Here is an 18,257-nt window from a genome sequence, read left to right on the forward strand (position 1 = left end):
AGCCAAAGGCTTAAATACTCCTACTCCCCTCATCCCCCAGTCATTCTTTGCCTTTCGTCCCATGAGGTTGGCAGAGACCTGTTTTTGTCTCTTATGGAGGGCAGTACTCTTCGGCATGGGACAGGAGTTTTAAGTAGTCCTGTTAGTCTCTCAGTAAGGGCATGGATGAAAGTTAGAGTCCGGAGATGCAGGAAGTATCTTTCTGCAAAACCATCCCGACTCATATTAACAGCTCCTCGAGCAATTGGCGTTGTCAAACTTGGCTAGTAGCTAATCTGCAGGGGGCGGTATTTGCTGGTGCAATGATAAATGCAGAGAGTGTATGCTGTCGGCATTTAGTGATGTGCAGCGGACATGATCCGCAATATCGTATCATGTCCGCTCACATCATGATAAATAGGCCAGAGGTTGCTCTCTTCCTCCTTGTCTTTGTCAGAGCTTGCGCTCGGTCTCTCTCTCTCTCTCTCTCTCTCTCTCTCTCTCTCTATCTCTCTCTGATCTTGCTCTCTTCCTCCCTCTCTGATCTTGCTCTCTCCCTCCCTCTCTCTGGCTGAAATTGCTCTCTCCCTTCCTCTCTCTGGCTGATCTTGCTCTCTCCCTTCCTCTCTCTGGCTGATCTTGCTCTCTCCCTTCCTCTCTCTGGCTGATCTTGCTCTCTCCCTTCCTCTCTCTGGCTGATCTTGCTCTCTCCCTTCCTCTCTCTGGGTGATCTTGCTCTCTCCCTTCCTCTCTCTGGCTGATCTTGCTCTCTCCCTTCCTCTCTCTGGCTGATCTTGCTCTCTCCCTTCCTCTCTCTGGTTGATCTTGCTCTCTCCCTTCCTCTCTCTGGCTGATCTTGCTCTCTCCCTTCCTCTCTCTGGCTGATCTTGCTCTCTCCCTTCCTCTCTCTGGCTGATCTTGCTCTCTCCCTTCCTCTCTCTTGCTGATCTTGCTCTCTCCCTTCCTCTCTCTGGCTGATCTTGCTCTCTCCCTTCCTCTCTCTGGCTGATCTTGCTCTCTCCCTTCCTCTCTCTGGCTGATCTTGCTCTCTCCCTTCCTCTCTCTGGCTGATCTTGCTCTCTCCCTTCCTCTCTCTGGCTGATCTTGCTCTCTCCCTCCTTCTCTCTGGCTGATCTTGCTCTCTCCCTCCTTCTCTCTGGCTGATCTTGCTCTCTCCCTCCTTCTCTCTGGCTGATCTTGCTCTCTCCCTCCCTCTCTGTCTGATCTTGCTCCCTCCCTGTCTGATCTTGCTCCCTCCCTCTCTCTGTCTGATCTTGCTCTCTCCCTCCCTCTCTCTGTCTGATCTTGCTGTCTCCCTCCCTCTCTCTGTCTGATCTTGCTCTCTCCCTCCCTCTATCCCTCCCTCCCTCTCTCTGTCTGATCTTGCTCTCTCCCTCTCTCTATCCCTCCCTCTCTCTGATCTTGCTCTCTCCCTCTCTGTCTGATCTTGCTCTCTCCCTCTCTGTCTGATCTTGCTCTCTCCCTTCCTCTCTCTGGCTGATCTTGCTCTCTCCCTTCCTCTCTCTGGCTGATCTTGCTCTCTCCCTCCTTCTCTCTGGCTGATCTTGCTCTCTCCCTCCTTCTCTCTGGCTGATCTTGCTCTCTCCCTCCTTCTCTCTGGCTGATCTTGCTCTCTCCCTCCTTCTCTCTGGCTGATCTTGCTCTCTCCCTCCTTCTCTCTGGCTGATCTTGCTCTCTCCCTCCTTCTCTCTGGCTGATCTTGCTCTCTCCCTCCTTCTCTCTGGCTGATCTTGCTCTCTCCCTCCCTGTCTGATCTTGCTCCCTCCCTCTCTCTCTGTCTGATCTTGCTCTCTCCCTCCCTCTCTCTGTCTGATCTTGCTCTTTCCCTCCCTCTCCCTGTCTGATCTTGCTCTCTCCCTCTCTCTATGTCAGAGCTCTCTCTCTGTCTCTCTCTCTCTCTGTCTGATCTTGCTCTCTCCCTCCCTCTGTCTGATCTTGCTCTCTCCCTCCCTCTCTCTGTCTGATCTTGCTCTCTCCCTCCCTCTCTCTGTCTGATCTTGCTCTCTCCCTCCCACTCTCTGTCTGATCTTGCTCTCTCCCTCCCACTCTCTGTCTGATCTTGCTCTCTCCCTCCCACTCTCTGTCTGATCTTGCTCTCTCCCTCCCACTCTCTGTCTGATCTTGCTCTCTCCCTCCCTCTCTCTGTCTGATATTGCTCTCTCCCTCTATCCCTCCCTCTCTCTGATCTTGCTCTCTCCCTCCCTCTCTCTGATCTTGCTCCCTCCCTCTCTCTGTCTGATCTTGCTCTCTCCCTCCCTCTCTCTGTCTGATCTTGCTCTCTCCCTCCCTCCCTCTCTCTGTCTGATCTTGCTCTTTCGCTCTCTCTCCCTCTCTCTCTCTCTGTCGTGCTCTCTCTCGCCCTCCCTCCCTGTCTTTTAAGCTCTCTCTCTTTTTCTCTTGCTCTCTCGTTTTCGCTCTCTCTCTTTTCTCTTGTTAAGTGTAGTCAGTCCACGGGTCATCCATTACTTATGGAATATATCTCTTCCTAACAGGAAGCTGCAAGAGGATCACCCAGCAGAGCTGCTATATAGCTCCTCCCCTCACATGTCATATTCAGTCATTCTCTTGCAGCCTAACTAGATAGGTCGCTGTGAGAGGTCTGTGGTGTTTTTTAACTTAGTTTATTTCTACAATCAAAAGTTTGTTATTTTAAATGGCACCGGAGTGTGCTGTTTATTCTCAGGCAGCATTAGAAGAAGAATCTGCCTGCGTTTTCTATGATCTTAGCAGACGTAACTAAGATCCACTGGCTGTTCTCATCTGAGGAGTGAGGTAACTTCAGAGAAGGGGAATAGCATGCAGGGCCCCCTGCAAATGAGGTATGTGCAGTAATTATTTTTCTGAGGAATGGAATTGACTGAGAAAATACTGCTGATACCAATGTAAAGTAAGTTCAGCCTTAAATGCAGTGATAGCGACTGGTATTAGGCTGATGAGTGTGTGTACACTGAATGTATTTTTCTAAGGAATGGAATTGACTCTGAAAATACTGTTAATACTGAAATAATGTATGAGCCTTAACTGCAGTAAAAGCGACTGGTAGCAGGCTTATTAATAACAATTCATAACTTTTCAAATGTATGTTTAAAACGTTTACTGGCATGTTAATCGTTTTTTGTGAGGTACTTGGTGATAAAACTTATTGGGGCATGATTTTTACCACATGGCCATCTTTGTTTTCTGCATAGAAACAGTTTTCTGAGCTTCCCCACTGTTGTAATATGAGTGGGAGGGGCCTATTTTAGCGCTTTTTTGCGCAGTAAAAATTCAGTCACAATCTGTCTACTTCATCCTCCATGATCCAGATCGTCTCTAGAGAGCTCAGGGGTCTCCAAAATTCATTTTGAGGGAGGTAATCAGTCACAGCAGACCTGTGACAGTGTGTTTTGACTGTGAGAAAAACGTTAATTATTAAATTGTTAATCCGTTTTTGGGTATTAAGGGGTTAATCATCCATTTGCTGGTGGGTGCAATCCTTTGCTAACTTAATACATTTACTGTGAAAAATTGGTTGCTATAACTATTTTGGTTCATTGTTATTTCAACTGTGACAGCTTTTTGTGCTTCTTAAAGGCACAGTAGTATTTTTTATATTGCTTGTAAATTTATTTAGAAAAGTATTTCCAAGCTTGCTAGTCTCATTGCTAGTCTGTTTAAACATGTCTGACACAGATGAATCTCTTTGTTCACTATGTTTAAAGGCCAATGTGGAGCCCAATAGAAATTTATGTACTAATTGCATTGATGCTACTTTAAATAAAAGTCAATCTTTACATGTAAAGAAATTATCACCAGACAACGAGGGGGAAGTTATGCCGACTAACTCTCCTCACGTGTCAGTACCTTCGCCTCCCGCTCAGGAGGTGCGTGATTTTGTGGCGCCAAGTACATCAGGGAGGCCCTTACAAATCACTTTGCAAGACATGGCTACTGTTATGACAGAAGTATTATCTAAATTGCCAGAATTAAGAGGCAAGCGCGATAGCTCTGGGTTAAGGACAGAGCGCGCGGATGAGGTGAGAGCCATGTCCGATACTGCGTCACAGTTTACAGAACGTGAAGACGGAGAGCTTCATTCTGTGGGTGACGGATCTGATCCAGGGAGACTGGATTCAGAGATTTCTAATTTTAAATTTAAGCTTGAGAACCTCCGCATATTGCTAGGGGAGGTATTAGCGGCTCTGAATGATTGTAACACGGTTGCAATTCCAGAAAAATTATGTAGGTTGGATAGATACTATGCGGTACCGGTGTGTACTGACGTGTTTCCTATACCTAAAAGGCTTACAGAGATTATTAGCAAGGAGTGGGATAGACCTGGTGTGCCCTTTTCCCCTCCTCCCATATTTAGGAAAATGTTTCCTATAGACGCCACCACACGAGACTTATGGCAGACGGTCCCTAAGGTGGAGGGAGCAGTTTCTACTTTAGCTAAGCGTACCACTATCCCGGTGGAGGATAGTTGTGCCTTTTCAGATCCAATGGATAAGAAATTAGAGGGTTACCTTAAGAAAATGTTTGTTCAACAAGGTTTTATCTTACAGCCCCTTGCATGCATTGCGCCTGTCACTGCTGCGGCGGCATTCTGGTTTGAATCTCTGGAAGAGGCCATTCGCACAGCTCCATTGGATGAAATTATGAACAAGCTTAAAGCACTTAAGCTAGCTAACGCATTTGTTTCTGATGCCGTCGTACATTTAACCAAACTTACGGCTAAGAACTCCGGATTCGCCATCCAAGCGTGCAGAGCGCTATGGCTTAAATCCTGGTCAGCTGACGTGACTTCTAAATCTAAATTGCCTAATATTCCTTTCAAAGGGCAGACCTTATTCGGGCCCGGCTTGAAAGAAATTATAGCTGACATTACGGGAGGTAAGGGCCATGCTCTACCTCAGGACAGGGCCAAATCAAAGGCCAAACAGTCTAATTTTCGTGCCTTTCGTAACTTCAAGGCTGGAGCAGCATCAACTTCCTCCGCTCCAAAACAGGAAGGAGCTGTTGCTCGTTACAGGCAGGGCTGGAAAGTTAACCAGTCCTGGAACAAGGGCAAGCAGGCCAAGAAACCTGCTGCTGCCTCCAAGACAGCATGAAGAGAGGGCCCCCTATCCGGAAACGGATCTAGTGGGGGGCAGACTTTCTCTCTTCGCCCAGGCTTGGGCAAGAGATGTCCAGGATCCCTGGGCGTTGGAGATCATATCTCAGGGATATCTCCTGGACTTCAAAACTTCTCCTCCACGAGGTAGATTTCATCTTTCAAGGTTATCAGCAAACCAAATAAAGAAAGAGGCGTTTCTACGCTGTGTACAAGACCTTTTACTAATGGGGGTGATCCACCCAGTTCCGCGGACGGAACACGGGCAGGGATTCTATTCAAATCTATTTGTGGTTCCCAAGAAAGAGGGAACCTTCAGACCAATCTTGGACTTAAAAATCCTAAACAAATTTCTAAGAGTTCCATAATTCAAAATGGAAACTATTCGAACCATCCTTCCCATGATCCAAGAGGGTCAGTACATGACCACAGTGGATTTAAAGGATGCCTACCTTCACATACCGATTCACAAGGATCATTATCGGTACCTAAGATTTGCTTTCCTAGACAGGCATTACCAGTTTGTAGCTCTTCCCTTCGGATTAGCTACGGCTCCAAGAATCTTTACAAAAGTTCTGGGCTCACTTCTGGCGGTACTAAGACCGCGAGGCATAGCGGTGACTCCGTACCTAGACAACATTCTGATACAAGCGTCAAGTTTTCAAACTGCCAAGTCTCATACAGAGATAGTTCTGGCATTTCTGAGGTCGCATGGGTGGAAGGTGAACGTGGAAAAGAGTTCTCTATTACCACTTACAAGAGTTCCCTTTCTAGGGACTCTTATAGATTCTGTAGAGATGAAAATTTACCTGACAGAGGCCAGGTTATCAAAACTTCTAAATGCTTGCCGTGTCCTTCATTCCATTCCACACCCGTCAGTAGCTCAGTGCATGGAAGTAATCGGCTTAATGGTAGCGGCAATGGACATAGTACCATTTGCGCGCCTGCATCTCAGACCGCTGCAATTGTGCATGCTAAGTCAGTGGAACGGGGATTACTCAGATTTGTCCCCCCTACTAAATCTGGATCAAGAGACCAGAGATTCTCTTCTATGGTGGCTCTCTCGGCCACATCTGTCCAAGGGGATGACCTTTCGCAGGCCAGATTGGACGATTGTAACAACAGACGCCAGCCTTCTAGGCTGGGGCGCAGTCTGGAACTCCCTGAACGCTCAGGGATTATGGACTCAGGAGGAGAAACTCCTCCCAATAAATATTCTGGAATTAAGAGCAATATTCAATGCTCTCCTAGCTTGGCCTCAGTTAGCAACTCTGAGGTTCATCAGATTTCAGTCGGAAAACATCACGACTGTGGCTTACATCAACCATCAAGGGGGAACCAGAAGTTCCCTAGCGATGTTGGAAGTCTCAAAGATAATTCGCTGGGCAGAGTCTCACTCTTGCCACCTGTCAGCGATTTACATCCCAGGCGTAGAGAACTGGGAGGCGGATTTTCTAAGTCGCCAGACTTTTCATCCGGGGGAGTGGGAACTTCATCCGGAGGTCTTTGCTCAACTGATTCTTCGTTGGGGCAAACCAGATCTGGATCTCATGGCGTCTCGCCAGAACGCCAAGCTTCCTTGTTACGGATCCAGGTCCAGGGACCCGGGAGCGGTGCTGATAGATGCTCTGACAGCCCCTTGGGTCTTCAACATGGCTTATGTGTTTCCACCATTCCCGATGCTTCCTCGTTTGATTGCCAAGATCAAACAGGAGAGAGCTTCGGTGATTCTGATAGCGCCTGCGTGGCCACGCAGGACCTGGTATGCAGACCTAGTGGACATGTCGTCCTGTCCACCGTGGTCTCTGCCTCTGAGACAGGACCTTCTAATTCAGGGTCCTTTCAAACATCCAAATCTAATTTCTCTAAGGCTGACTGCATGGAGATTGAACGCTTGATTCTATCAAAGCGTGGTTTCTCGGAGTCGGTTATTGATACCTTAATACAGGCTAGGAAGCCTGTTACCAGAAAAATTTACCATAAGATATGGCGTAAATATTTATATTGGTGCGAATCCAAGTGTTACTCATGGAGTAAGGTTAGGATTCCTAGGATATTGTCCTTTCTACAAGAGGGTTTAGAAAAGGGCTTATCTGCTAGTTCGTTAAAGGGACAGATTTCTGCTCTGTCTATTCTTCTACACAAACGTCTGGCTGAAGTTCCAGACGTTCAGGCTTTTTGTCAGGCTTTAACTAGGATTAAGCCTGTGTTTAAGACTGTTGCTCCGCCGTGGAGCTTAAACTTAGTTCTTAATGTTCTTCAAGGCGTTCCATTTGAACCCCTTCATTCCATTGATATCAAGCTGTTATCCTGGAAGGTTTTGTTTTTGATGGCTATTTCCTCGGCTTGAAGAGTCTCTGAGTTATCTGCCTTACATTGTGATTCTCCTTATCTGATTTTTCATTCAGACAAGGTAGTTCTGCATACTAAACCTGGGTTCTTACCTAAGGTAGTTACTAACAGGAATATCAATCAAGAGATTGTTGTTCCATCACTGTGTCCTAACCCTTCTTCAAAGAAGGAACGACTTTTGCATAATTTGGACGTAGTCCGTGCCCTGAAGTTCTATTTGCAGGCAACTAAAGATTTTCGTCAAACTTCTTCCCTGTTTGTCGTTTACTCTGGACAGAGAAGAGGTCAAAAGGCTTCGGCTACCTCTCTCTCTTTTTGGCTTCGTAGCATAATACGTTTAGCCTATGAGACTGCTGGACAGCAGCCTCCTGAAAGGATTACAGCTCATTCTACTAGAGCTGTGGCTTCCACCTGGGCCTTTAAAAATGAGGCCTCTGTTGAACAGATTTGCAAGGCTGCAACTTGATCTTCGCTTCACACCTTTTCAAAATTTTACAAATTTGACACTTTTGCTTCTTCGGAGGCTATTTTTGGGAGAAAGGTACTTCAGGCAGTGGTTCCTTCTGTTTAATGTTCCTGCCTTGTCCCTCCCTTCATCCGTGTACTTTTGCTTTGGTATTGGTATCCCACAAGTAATGATGACCCGTGGACTGACTACACTTAACAAGAGAAAACATAATTTATGCTTACCTGATAAATTTATTTCTCTTGTAGTGTAGTCAGTCCTTGGCCCACCCTGTCTTTAAGGCAGACCTAAATTTTAATTAAACTCCAGTCACCACTGCATCCTATGGTTTCTCCTTTCTCGTCTGCTTTGGTCGAATGACTGAATATGACATGTGAGGGGAGGAGCTATATAGCAGCTCTGCTGGGTGATCCTCTTGCAGCTTCCTGTTAGGAAGAGATATATTCCATAAGTAATGAATGACCCGTGGACTGACTACACTACAAGAGAAATAAATTTATCAGGTAAGCATAAATTATGTTTTTCTCTTGCGCTCTTTTTTCTTTTTCTTCTTAAATGGAAAGAGTCCACAGCTGCTTTCACTACTTTTGGGAAATAAGAACCTGGCCACCAGGAGGAGGCAAAGAAACCCCAGCCAAAGGCTTAAATACTCCTCCCACTCCCCTCATCCCCCAGTCATTCTTTGCCTTTCGTCCCATGAGGTTGGCAGAGACATGTTTTTGTCTCTTATGGAGGGTAGTACTCTTCGGCATGGGACAGGAGTTTTAAGTAGTCCTGTTAGTCTCTCAGTGAGGGCATGGATGAAAGTTAGAGTCCGGAGATGCAGGAAGTATCTTTCTGCGAAACCATCCCGACTCATATTAACAGCTCCTCGAGCAATTGGCGTTGTCGAACTTCACTCCGCTACCTGCTTTCTTCTCTCAAGTCCATGGCGGAGGCGATGTTACTATCCGTCACATTTGAAGGGCCGTGTTCCTGTTCCACGGCGTTGATTCCAGTAAGATTGTTTCATTTTACTTTATCGATGTACTGTAATGTGAATGTTTCCCGTGAGACTATACTCCTCACGGGGTTTAATTTATAACATAAGGGTCTCAGTGAGTCTCTGTTAGTAGCTTGGAATTGAGGGTTAATACCTCCTGAGGGGGTTATTGGACAGGGGGGTTTATAATCATGTTTGTTTTGTAATTCAACCTGCTTATGTGTGAGGTTTATGGGCTTGTGGTTTGGAACTTTGAGGCCTTCGGAAGTGACGCTGCCTGTTGGCTGAGCACGCTTTTTGGACTATACGGTTCACCCTTTGTCTGGGCGTGGTTACGCTCTGTTCCCATTTCCGCATTCCCGACTGTGTGGTGACTGAAATATTCTAGTCCGCGGGGGTCTGGTCATAGGAGGTGGTTTCGGGTGCCATTTTTGTTTTTTACTGTTTGTAGTCCATATTGCTATATCCTCTTTGCAATGGGGGATTCTGAGAATGTGCTCATTTCAGTTACTGAGGATTCTGATTCCGACACGATTATAGTATCTGATTCAGATTCTGTGTCCGGTTAAGAATCCGGTTTAGCCTTGTTGACTCCTGTCAACCATTTTTGTTCCATATGCCATACAAGAGCACCCGATTCCACGAGCTCGGGGAATCGGGAATCTGCTGAGCCATCCGCCTCTGGGGGTCCTGTCTTCCAGCGAGTTCCCTACCGAATCTTCCTCCTACACATGCGGGTAACCCAGTTTATGGTTCCTCCACGTGGGGTGGTGTGTTACCCCAGAGCTTGCAGTATGTTTTCGCTTTCAGATAATGTTTGTGATTGCTCGTCTGCAGAGTCCAGACGTCTCTTTGAGAATGTGCTCGTGCCCTATTGTCCCGGGTATTCCGCTTTGGGGTGGGCCTCCGCAGTATCCTGAGGGTTCTGTTCCAGGGTGTTGTGCCTTTCGTTATAGGATTGCGCGCCTTTGCGTATTGCTCAGACATTTGTTTGAGTCGCTGAATGACCCTATAGTTCACAGATACGGGAATTTTCAGTCTGATAGTCCGAATGGTACAACTCATTAGACATGTGAGGATGAGGTAATCTCCTATTGTCTTTATTTTGAGTTCTTTGCCAGTTTTTGTGAGTTTTTATTTTTATCCGATAGGATGTCTTTTATTTTTTTGTTATGTTTTCCTTCAGGAAATTTCTGGAATCGATACTCAATACTTCTTCAGAAGTTGTTTTTTATATGTTAGTCTTGTAAAGTTAAAAATGCCTGTTTTCTTTCTTCCCCTTTGATGGAGGATTTATAGCCTGCCAGTTAGGACCCTGAGTGCAGGCTGGTCCTGTTGGGTTCGTTCGGTCGTGCGACTGTCAGGCACGTGGCTCTGTTCTGCTCGCTGGTTCGGTAGAAGCACAGGGTGCTCGGTTATCGTTTATTACATGTTAACGAAGCAATCGAGCACCTGTAGGCCCGTGAGGCGGGTAGGATTGTTGCCCGTTAGCCTTTGGTCATAGAGGACCTGTCAGGGGAGTTTCCGCTGTGTCACTCTATCTGACATCTGATCTCATCAGAACCTAGAGTTTCCTCCCACATACAGTGGAGGCCTGAGCGCCCCATTTCCGCGGTTTGGCCTTTTGTTTTAAGGCTCTGGATTTTCCTTTTAGGACTTGATCCAACATCTTTTATGGATAGCTGTCTAGCGTGCGGATGGTTTGCAGTTTGCAGCCAGTTGCAGCTCTTGGCACCTTGGATGTGTGTGTTTAGAGTGTCTCTAGATGCAGCTTTTACTCTTTGACGTGAATTGTCTGAGTTTTGAGGCCTTTGGGTCTTCCATTGTCTCCAGGTGAGTAAAATCTCCTTTTAGGAATTTTTCTGGAGGATAGTTGATCCCTGTGGGGACTTTGTTACGCTCGGGTTCCCCAGAGCTGGGAATGCTTAGCGCTTTCCTCTTCCCTGTGTCCTCTGCCTGTGTGGAGGTAATGGGGAGACTACCCCTACTAGTAGGGTTTTTTTGGATCTCGAGGTATCCCTTTTGTTGTCCTGGGGCTTGAGAAGTTCTTTCAATTCGGCTTCTAGTCTGGCTCCTTGGAGCATGGGACTTTGGCTAGGGGTGGGTCCTCTCTTTGGTCGGGGCTTTCGAGTTCCTTTTGCTATCTGGGTTCAATGGATATGCATTCATTCCCTTGTCTGGCTTTTTGGCCAGTTGGGATTTGTAGTCTAGAGTATGGTTGCCTGGACTATAGTTGCCCGGACCTGTTTTTTCTCCCTGAGATTTCCGCTTTCTGGGGCTTTGCTCCTTTTTCCTGACCCAGTCTTGGGTTGTTTTGGATTCCTGGATCTCAGGGCTGGTCGGGGTGTTCCACGGTAGTGGGAACTTGGGCTGTGTCCTTGCTCTTTCTACCTGACCGGGTCAGGGTTGGCCTGGTTTTCAGAGTATTTATTGCTCTTTACTACTGAGTATCCCATGTCATCTAGGGGTTACCTGGGTGGCTTGCGCCTCAAGGGTGTGGGTTCATACCTCGCTGCTGGCGTTGGATTTAAAATTTATGGTGCACCTTAGGGTGGCATTCCCCTGTTCAGTTTGCCAGTGTACCCGTGGATTCTCTGTTCTGCAGGTAAATGGGTTGGCTGTGCCTCTGTTTGGCGTGCAACTTGTAAGGGGGTCCTTTTTCTAGGACATTTGCGTTGGGGATTTTTCTTCCCACTTAGCCGGTGGTTTCGGGCCTTGAGGACAGTTGTCTCCTTCCGGTTTCTTCCCTTTTCTTAGGGAATATTCTCCTTCCTATGAAGTTGAAGTCCTTTTTTGGGACTTCTCCGGGTCAGGAAGTTTAGGGTGGAAGTGGTTCCGCCTGGGGCCTTGCCGGCTCCACTTCAGACTGCGGGGCCTTGTTTGATAGATATTTAAGTCTATGGCCTTGTCTGTAGTCAGAGTCAGGTTGTACTAGTACTCTGGGAGATGGCTATACCATCTTTACGCTCGTAATTGTATCAGTTTAAGGATACTTTGTTCCTGTACTGGATCCCTGTGGCTGGGTTAGTTCAGCTGGGTATGAGTATTAAGGTCAGACTGTCCGAGCGGTCTAGGGGTCGCAGTATCCCTTGTATGTGTGAGCTTGTTGAGTCTAGCCTGATAGCTCAGTCTGCTGGGAGATGGTTTCTCTTTTCTCCTTGCTCCTTTACAGGAGAGGGTTTACTTTTCCTTCTGATTCTGAGGGTATACTCTCCTTCTCGGGAGGCCTTGATGGAGGCTTGTGTTCCCATTTTTGGGGGCCTGAGTGTCGGCCTGGCGGCCGGCTTAGGTTGCCTGGCAAGTGCCCTCTGTTGAGGGTCTGTTTCTTGTTGTCTGCTTCTTCTGCCTTGCAAGCTCCTTTTTTGTCATCCTGTTATGGACTCTGTGCTCTTGATCTTGAGGTTTTTGCCTGGGTCTATTACACGCTTTCACGGCCGAATACTTTGATATTCTATGGGCGGGCACACGGAGGACTTTGCTTCTTCAGTTGCGTCCATGCTTGCAGGATGTTGGGGAGATGTTTTTTTCTGTCTCTGTGTCCGGTTTTATTCCGGTTTTTGCTTCGTATTGGCTTGGCCTTCTTCTCTGTTTGGGTCCTTTTAGGTCTCTGTGAGCTGGGCCCACAAACACTTGGAGGTGTTCTTTTCGTATTAAGGGAACCATTTGGTTTCCTCGTTTCTCCTTTGCCTTGTCCCTTGGGGCTTTAGGCTGATTTTCATTCATCTGAGGGTTGATTGGTGGGGGACTGTCTGTTGGGCGACGGTGTCTCTTGGAGGTCTGTTGGCTCAGTCGAGTCTTTTCGCAGTCTCTTATTTGGCTCTGGACTAGCTGAGAGGCAGTGTCACTGGGGCTTCAATGAAACAGGATTTTTTTATTGGGTTGAGGTTCAGGCCTGGTGCCGTCTTGGCATTCTGTGTCCTCTATAGCTTGGGTATTGTTTTCCCAAAAGTAATGAATGCAGCTGTGGACTCTTTCCATTTAGGAAGAAAAACATAAATTATGCTTACCTGATCATTTCCTTTTCTTCTGATTGAAAGAGTCCACAGCTCCCCACCCGTAATTTTATGTGGGGCGTCCTTATTATTCTGGCACCTTTTCACCCTGATGCTGCTTCTACTCTTCCTTGTTCCTCTGCAGAATGACAGGGGAGTGGGAGGAGTATTTAAAGACGTGGCGAAAAAATGTATATATGTGCGCTAACAAAAGCTTGGGGGTGTTAATGTTATTCCTATGTGGATACAATTAGGTAGAATAATATTGCAATCCCATTTAAAACACTATCTTTGAGTCAATATAAAACAATGTCTTTGAGTCCATATAAAACACAATAAAAAAAAATTCTAAACGAAGTAACCTTTGTAATTAATTATAAAACATCTGTTGTATACGTAGTTAACTTTAAAAGTAATGCAATATACACATTTTATAAATAATGAGACCCTCAACCTGGAGGAGTATTTAAGCCTTTGGCTGGGGTGTCTTTGCCTCCTCCTTGTGGCCAAGTTCTTATTTCCCAAAAGTAATGAATGCAGCTGTGGACTTTTTCCATCAGAAGAAAAGGAAATTATCAGGTAAGCATAATTTATCTCGCTCTCTCTCTTTGTCGAGTTCTCGCTCTCCCTCTCTCTTTGTTGAGCTCTCGCTATGTCTCTCTCTCTCTTTGTCGAGCTCTCGCTCTCTTTGTCGAGCTCTCGCTTACTCCCCCCCCCCCCCCTTACTCTTTCTTCCCTCGCTCTCACCTTCCTAGTCAATAACTTCCCTCTAATGGTCTTCCTCCTCTGTAGACTTTCCATCCCCTCGACTCTCTATATCATATTTTACACTCTCCTCCTCTCGTTCCTCAGCTCCAGCAGTGTATAGCAGCGGCCCAGCTTGCCTCCCTCAAAATCTTTCAATTCTACAGAGAGTCCATCAGGAAGAGATATTCAAAAGCCTGAGGAACCAGTGAGGAGCTCTTCTGACCCTGCTAAATACCACACACATTGAGAGTGGTCACCTAGAGACAGAGCACTATCTTTCCCTTCATCAGGATTCTACATTTCCTTTGCTGATTTTCTTCATTTCTGAACATCTGTAGGTTTATTCACTCAGTACAGCTAAGTCTCCACCCTCTCTCTTTTTCGTCGCCTTACTAGAGCCCAATTTCTCTTATTTGTCTCATGTACTTAACTATCTCCCAAAGTTTTTTTTTTTTATTGTGGCTTATAACTTCCCTTCCTCCAGGTCTATGTGTGCACTCCTTTTTAGTAGACCGCTTACCATCTAGCACATTATGGAGCTATAGCTGATATTAATGTTTTAAAGGGACACTAAACCCAATTTGTTTCATTAATGATTCAGATAGAGCAGCAATTTTAAGCAACTTAGAAAAATTGACAATAGGAGTAAATTACTAAGTTCTCTTGCTATCGTTATTTAAAAAGCAGGAATTAAAAGCATAGGATCCGGCCCATTTTAGGTTTAGCAACCTGGATAGCAATTGCTTCTTGGTGAATACATTCAGCCGACCAATAAGCAAGCATAACCCAGGTTCTGAACCGAAAATGGGACGTCTGCTAAGCTTTACATTATTGCTTTTTCAATAAAGATACCAAGAGAAAGAAGAAAAATTGAGAATAGGTGTAAATTACAAAGTTGCTTAAAATTGCTGCTGTATCTGAATCATAAAAGAAAAAAAATTGGGTTTATTATCCCTTTTTAAGGTTAGTTACAGGAATCCTTAGCGCAATATTGCAATTCAAACCTGGCCCTGTTGCATACAGTTTATTGTTTAGAATATGAGTTTATAGAACCTGAAGAGTATGAACCTATTTTAACAGGGGAAGTTGTTCCTCACATTGAAACCTGTAGCCATTTTATAATAAAAAATTCCACCCATTATTTTTACGCAAAAAATTACAACAAAGTAGAAGATCATTGTCATCTTAGAAATAATTAATACTTTGTTTGTTATTTTCATGTTAGTGAATTTTTGTTTCTATATTTTTTTTACAAATAAAATAAAATATTACAATGTATTGATTTTTTTTCTCTTAAATATATATACAGTATATATATCTCTCTTAAATGGGAAGAGGAGGTACGTTGTACAGATCTTGTTATGGAAGATGTGCAGTGCGGGTGAGAGGGAAAGGTGTCTCTGATAGGGAACTAGATAGGTGGGACGAATACATCAATGTCTAATATGAAGAAGGTGGATATGATCTAAAGATGGGGAGAGCCAGGTATGGTCTAGGGAAGGTGGATTTAATCTCTGGTCTGTGGAATGTTGGTGTGATATTTGGAAGGAGGATCTTCATCCCAGGATGGAGATAAGCAGGTCTGATTATTGGTGGGTGGATTTGGTTGTGGGATGAGGATAACCAGATCTAATTTTGGGAGAGTAAATCTGGTGATAACCAGGTCCGAGCTGGACACAGTCGATCTTATCATGACATAAGGACAGCTAAGTCTTATCTGTGGAAGGTTAGTTTCAAGATGAGAAAAAAACAGAGAGCCAGGTGTGATCCCAGGATGGGGATAACTAGGTGATCCTGGAAAGCTACATTTGATCCCAGAATGGTGAAAACCAGTGTCAGGTTAGGAAATGTCCAGAAGAAGACCCAAATGCTAGGGCGAACTTAAACAACACCCTTGCACTCTGAGTTTAATCCAGGACGTGACCCCACGACAACTTCTATAAAACAAGGTACTCACGATATGGAGCAGTGTTGGTCTGAGTCCTCAGGAAAGAGTACAGGAATGCAAGATATAAGCCAGATAGACTTCAGTATAAGGAGCTGTATTCAGGCAGTTCTGAAATAGTCCTCCTCATATCCAGGATAGCAGGAGTAGAGAACTTATACTCAGACAGAAGGAGGGTTAAACACAGTGTAGTCTGTACTTGCAGAGTTTGGTATCATATTATCAAGCAGTTGGTAGGTTAGCACAGAATAGTCAGTACTTGCAGAGTTAGGCAACAGGTAATCAGGCAGTTTGAGGGTTAATACAGAGTAGTCAGTACTTGCAGAGTTTGGCAACAGGTAAACACAGAGTAGTCAGTACTTGCAGAGTTTGGCAACAGATAATCAGGCAGTTTGAGGGTTAATACAGAGTAGTCAGTACTTGCAGAGTTCAGCAACAGGTAATCCGGCAGATAGAGGATGAATAAAGGATACTTCACTCAGGAGCTACGAAGGAACAAACAAACGAGCACCGGAGAAACTGGAAGCCCGGGCTATGAAGCCTAAAAGTGACGTCAGCTGAAGGGACGGCTAAGCCGAGCTGACGTCGCCATGGGAACCCAAGCACGCAGGGAGGACTGCCGGAGTCTCCCAGCGGTCGAGCGTGACAGTGCCCCCTCCGGGGGAACAGGCCTGGCAGGGTGTTTCTTGTGAAATAGCTCTTGTATTTTAAGGAAGGAGAGAGTAGATTTTGACTAATAAGTTGCCAATGGTTACTGAGATTTTTTACCATGCGATCTGCTCCAGGAACATCAGTAGAATTGGCAATCATAGGAAAAGTTCTAGGTTCAAAACCATAAGCCGCCTTGAAGGTTGAGGTCTGTAGGGAGGAATTGTAGCGTGAGTTGTGAGCTAACTCCGCTAAAGGCAATAACTGAGACCAGTTGGAGTGATGATGGTTTACATAATGTCTAAGAAAAGATTCCAAGGATTGATTTACACGCTCAGTCTGTCCATTGGATTGAGGATGATGAGCAGTAGAAAGGGATATGTTGATTCCGAAGTGCTTACAAAAAGACCTCCAAAATTTGGAAACAAATTGAACTCCACGATCAGAGACTATGTCAGAGGGAAATCCATGTAACCGAGAAATATGTAGAACAAAGAGTTCAGAAAGTCTTTGAGCTGAAGGCAAACCAGGAAGAGGTATGAAGTGAGCAGCCTTAGAGAACCGATCCACCACTACCCAAATGGTCGTATTTCCAGCAGAAACTGGAAGATCCGTAACAAAGTCCATGGATAAGTGGGACCAAGGCTAATGAGGAGCAGGAAGAGGGTGCAACAAACCAAACGGTTGATGAGAAGTTTGTTTATTCAAATCACAAGAGCTACAAGCAGCATTGTAATCCTTAACATCCCTCCTCATGGTGGATCACCAAACGTGCTGCTTCAATTTCCACAATGTATTGGTTACTCCAGGATGACCTGCTGAAATGTTGTCGTGAGCCCAACGTAAAAGCTTTAGACGTAAACCTCTGGGTACATACAGGATTCCAGAAGGTAATTTGTAAGAAGATGGTACCCAGTCTTGAGCAGAACGTAAAGCCTGTATTGGAAAAGAGGATACTTGAGCCACAACTCTGACTGGCCATAGAATAGGTTCAGAATCCAATGGAGAAGATTCAGAAGCTAGAAACTGCCTGGATAATGCATCTGCCTTGGATTTTTTTGAACCCGGAACATAAGAAAGTAAGAAATTAAACCTGGAGAAGAACAAGGCCCACCGAGCCTGACGAGGATTGAGGCGTTTGGCTGTATGGAGGTATAGAAGATTCTTGTGGTCTGTCAGAATGAAAAAAGGTTGACTGGTACCCTTCAACCAATGCCTCCACTCATCCAAGGCTAATTTTATAGCCAACAGTTCCTTATTGCCCACATCATAGTTTAGCTCGGCAGGATTGAACTTCTTAGAAAAGAACGCCACCGGATGTATCTTGTTGGTAGATGGATCTTGTTGGGAGAGAACAGCTCCAGCAGCAATTAAAGAAGCATCTACCTCCAAAATAAACTGGAGATCAGGAATGGGATGACTGAGGAGAGGTGCAGAAGAAAATGCTGATTTTAGCGTTTCAAACGCCTGTATAGCCAAAGTAGACCAGTTCTTATAATCTTGCCCTTTCTTAGTAAGAGAAGTGAGAGGAGACGTGATGTCAGCGAAGTTTTTAATAAACTTTCTATAATAGTTGGCAAAGCCAAGAAACCTTTGTAGAGATTTGAGCGTAGTTGGTCTGGGCCAGTCCTTGATAGCAGAAAGTTTAGCAGGATCCATCTCAAAGCCAGATTCTGAGATAATATAACCCAAAAAGGAATGGAATTCTGGTGGAAAGAGCATTTCTCTAATTTAGCGAAAAGGGAGTTTTCCCGTAATCTTTGAAGCACAAGTTTTACATGATGTTCGTGTTCTTGTAAGGTTCTGGAATAAATCAAAATGTCATCGAGATAAATGATAACGAATTGATTTAGGTAATCTCTGAAGATTTCGTTAACAAAGTGCTGAAATACTGCTGGTGCATTGCACAATCCAAAAGGCATTACAAGATACTCGTAGTGACCAAATCTTGTGTTAAATGCCATCTTCCATTCGTCCCCTTTACGAATTCTAACCAAATTGTAGGCCCCACGGAGATCCAACTTGGAGAAGAT

General features: G+C 45.2%; 1 protein-coding gene across 1 annotated transcript in view; it reads left to right on the forward strand.

The window, feature by feature from the left end:
• EXOSC5 (exosome component 5) overlaps positions 1-14,909 on the forward strand; it is a 111,633-nt gene extending 96,724 nt beyond the window's left edge. Inside the window, exon 6 of the mRNA XM_053721638.1 lies at positions 13,737-14,909. Within this exon, the coding sequence (XP_053577613.1) occupies positions 13,737-13,829 (93 nt within the window). The 3' untranslated portion in view covers positions 13,830-14,909. The remainder of the gene's footprint in view (positions 1-13,736) is intronic.
• The last annotated feature ends 3,348 nt before the right edge of the window (positions 14,910-18,257 follow it).

The sequence above is a fragment of the Bombina bombina genome, chromosome 7 (assembly GCF_027579735.1).
Source record: "Bombina bombina isolate aBomBom1 chromosome 7, aBomBom1.pri, whole genome shotgun sequence".
NCBI classification, from domain to species: Eukaryota; Metazoa; Chordata; class Amphibia; order Anura; family Bombinatoridae; genus Bombina; species Bombina bombina.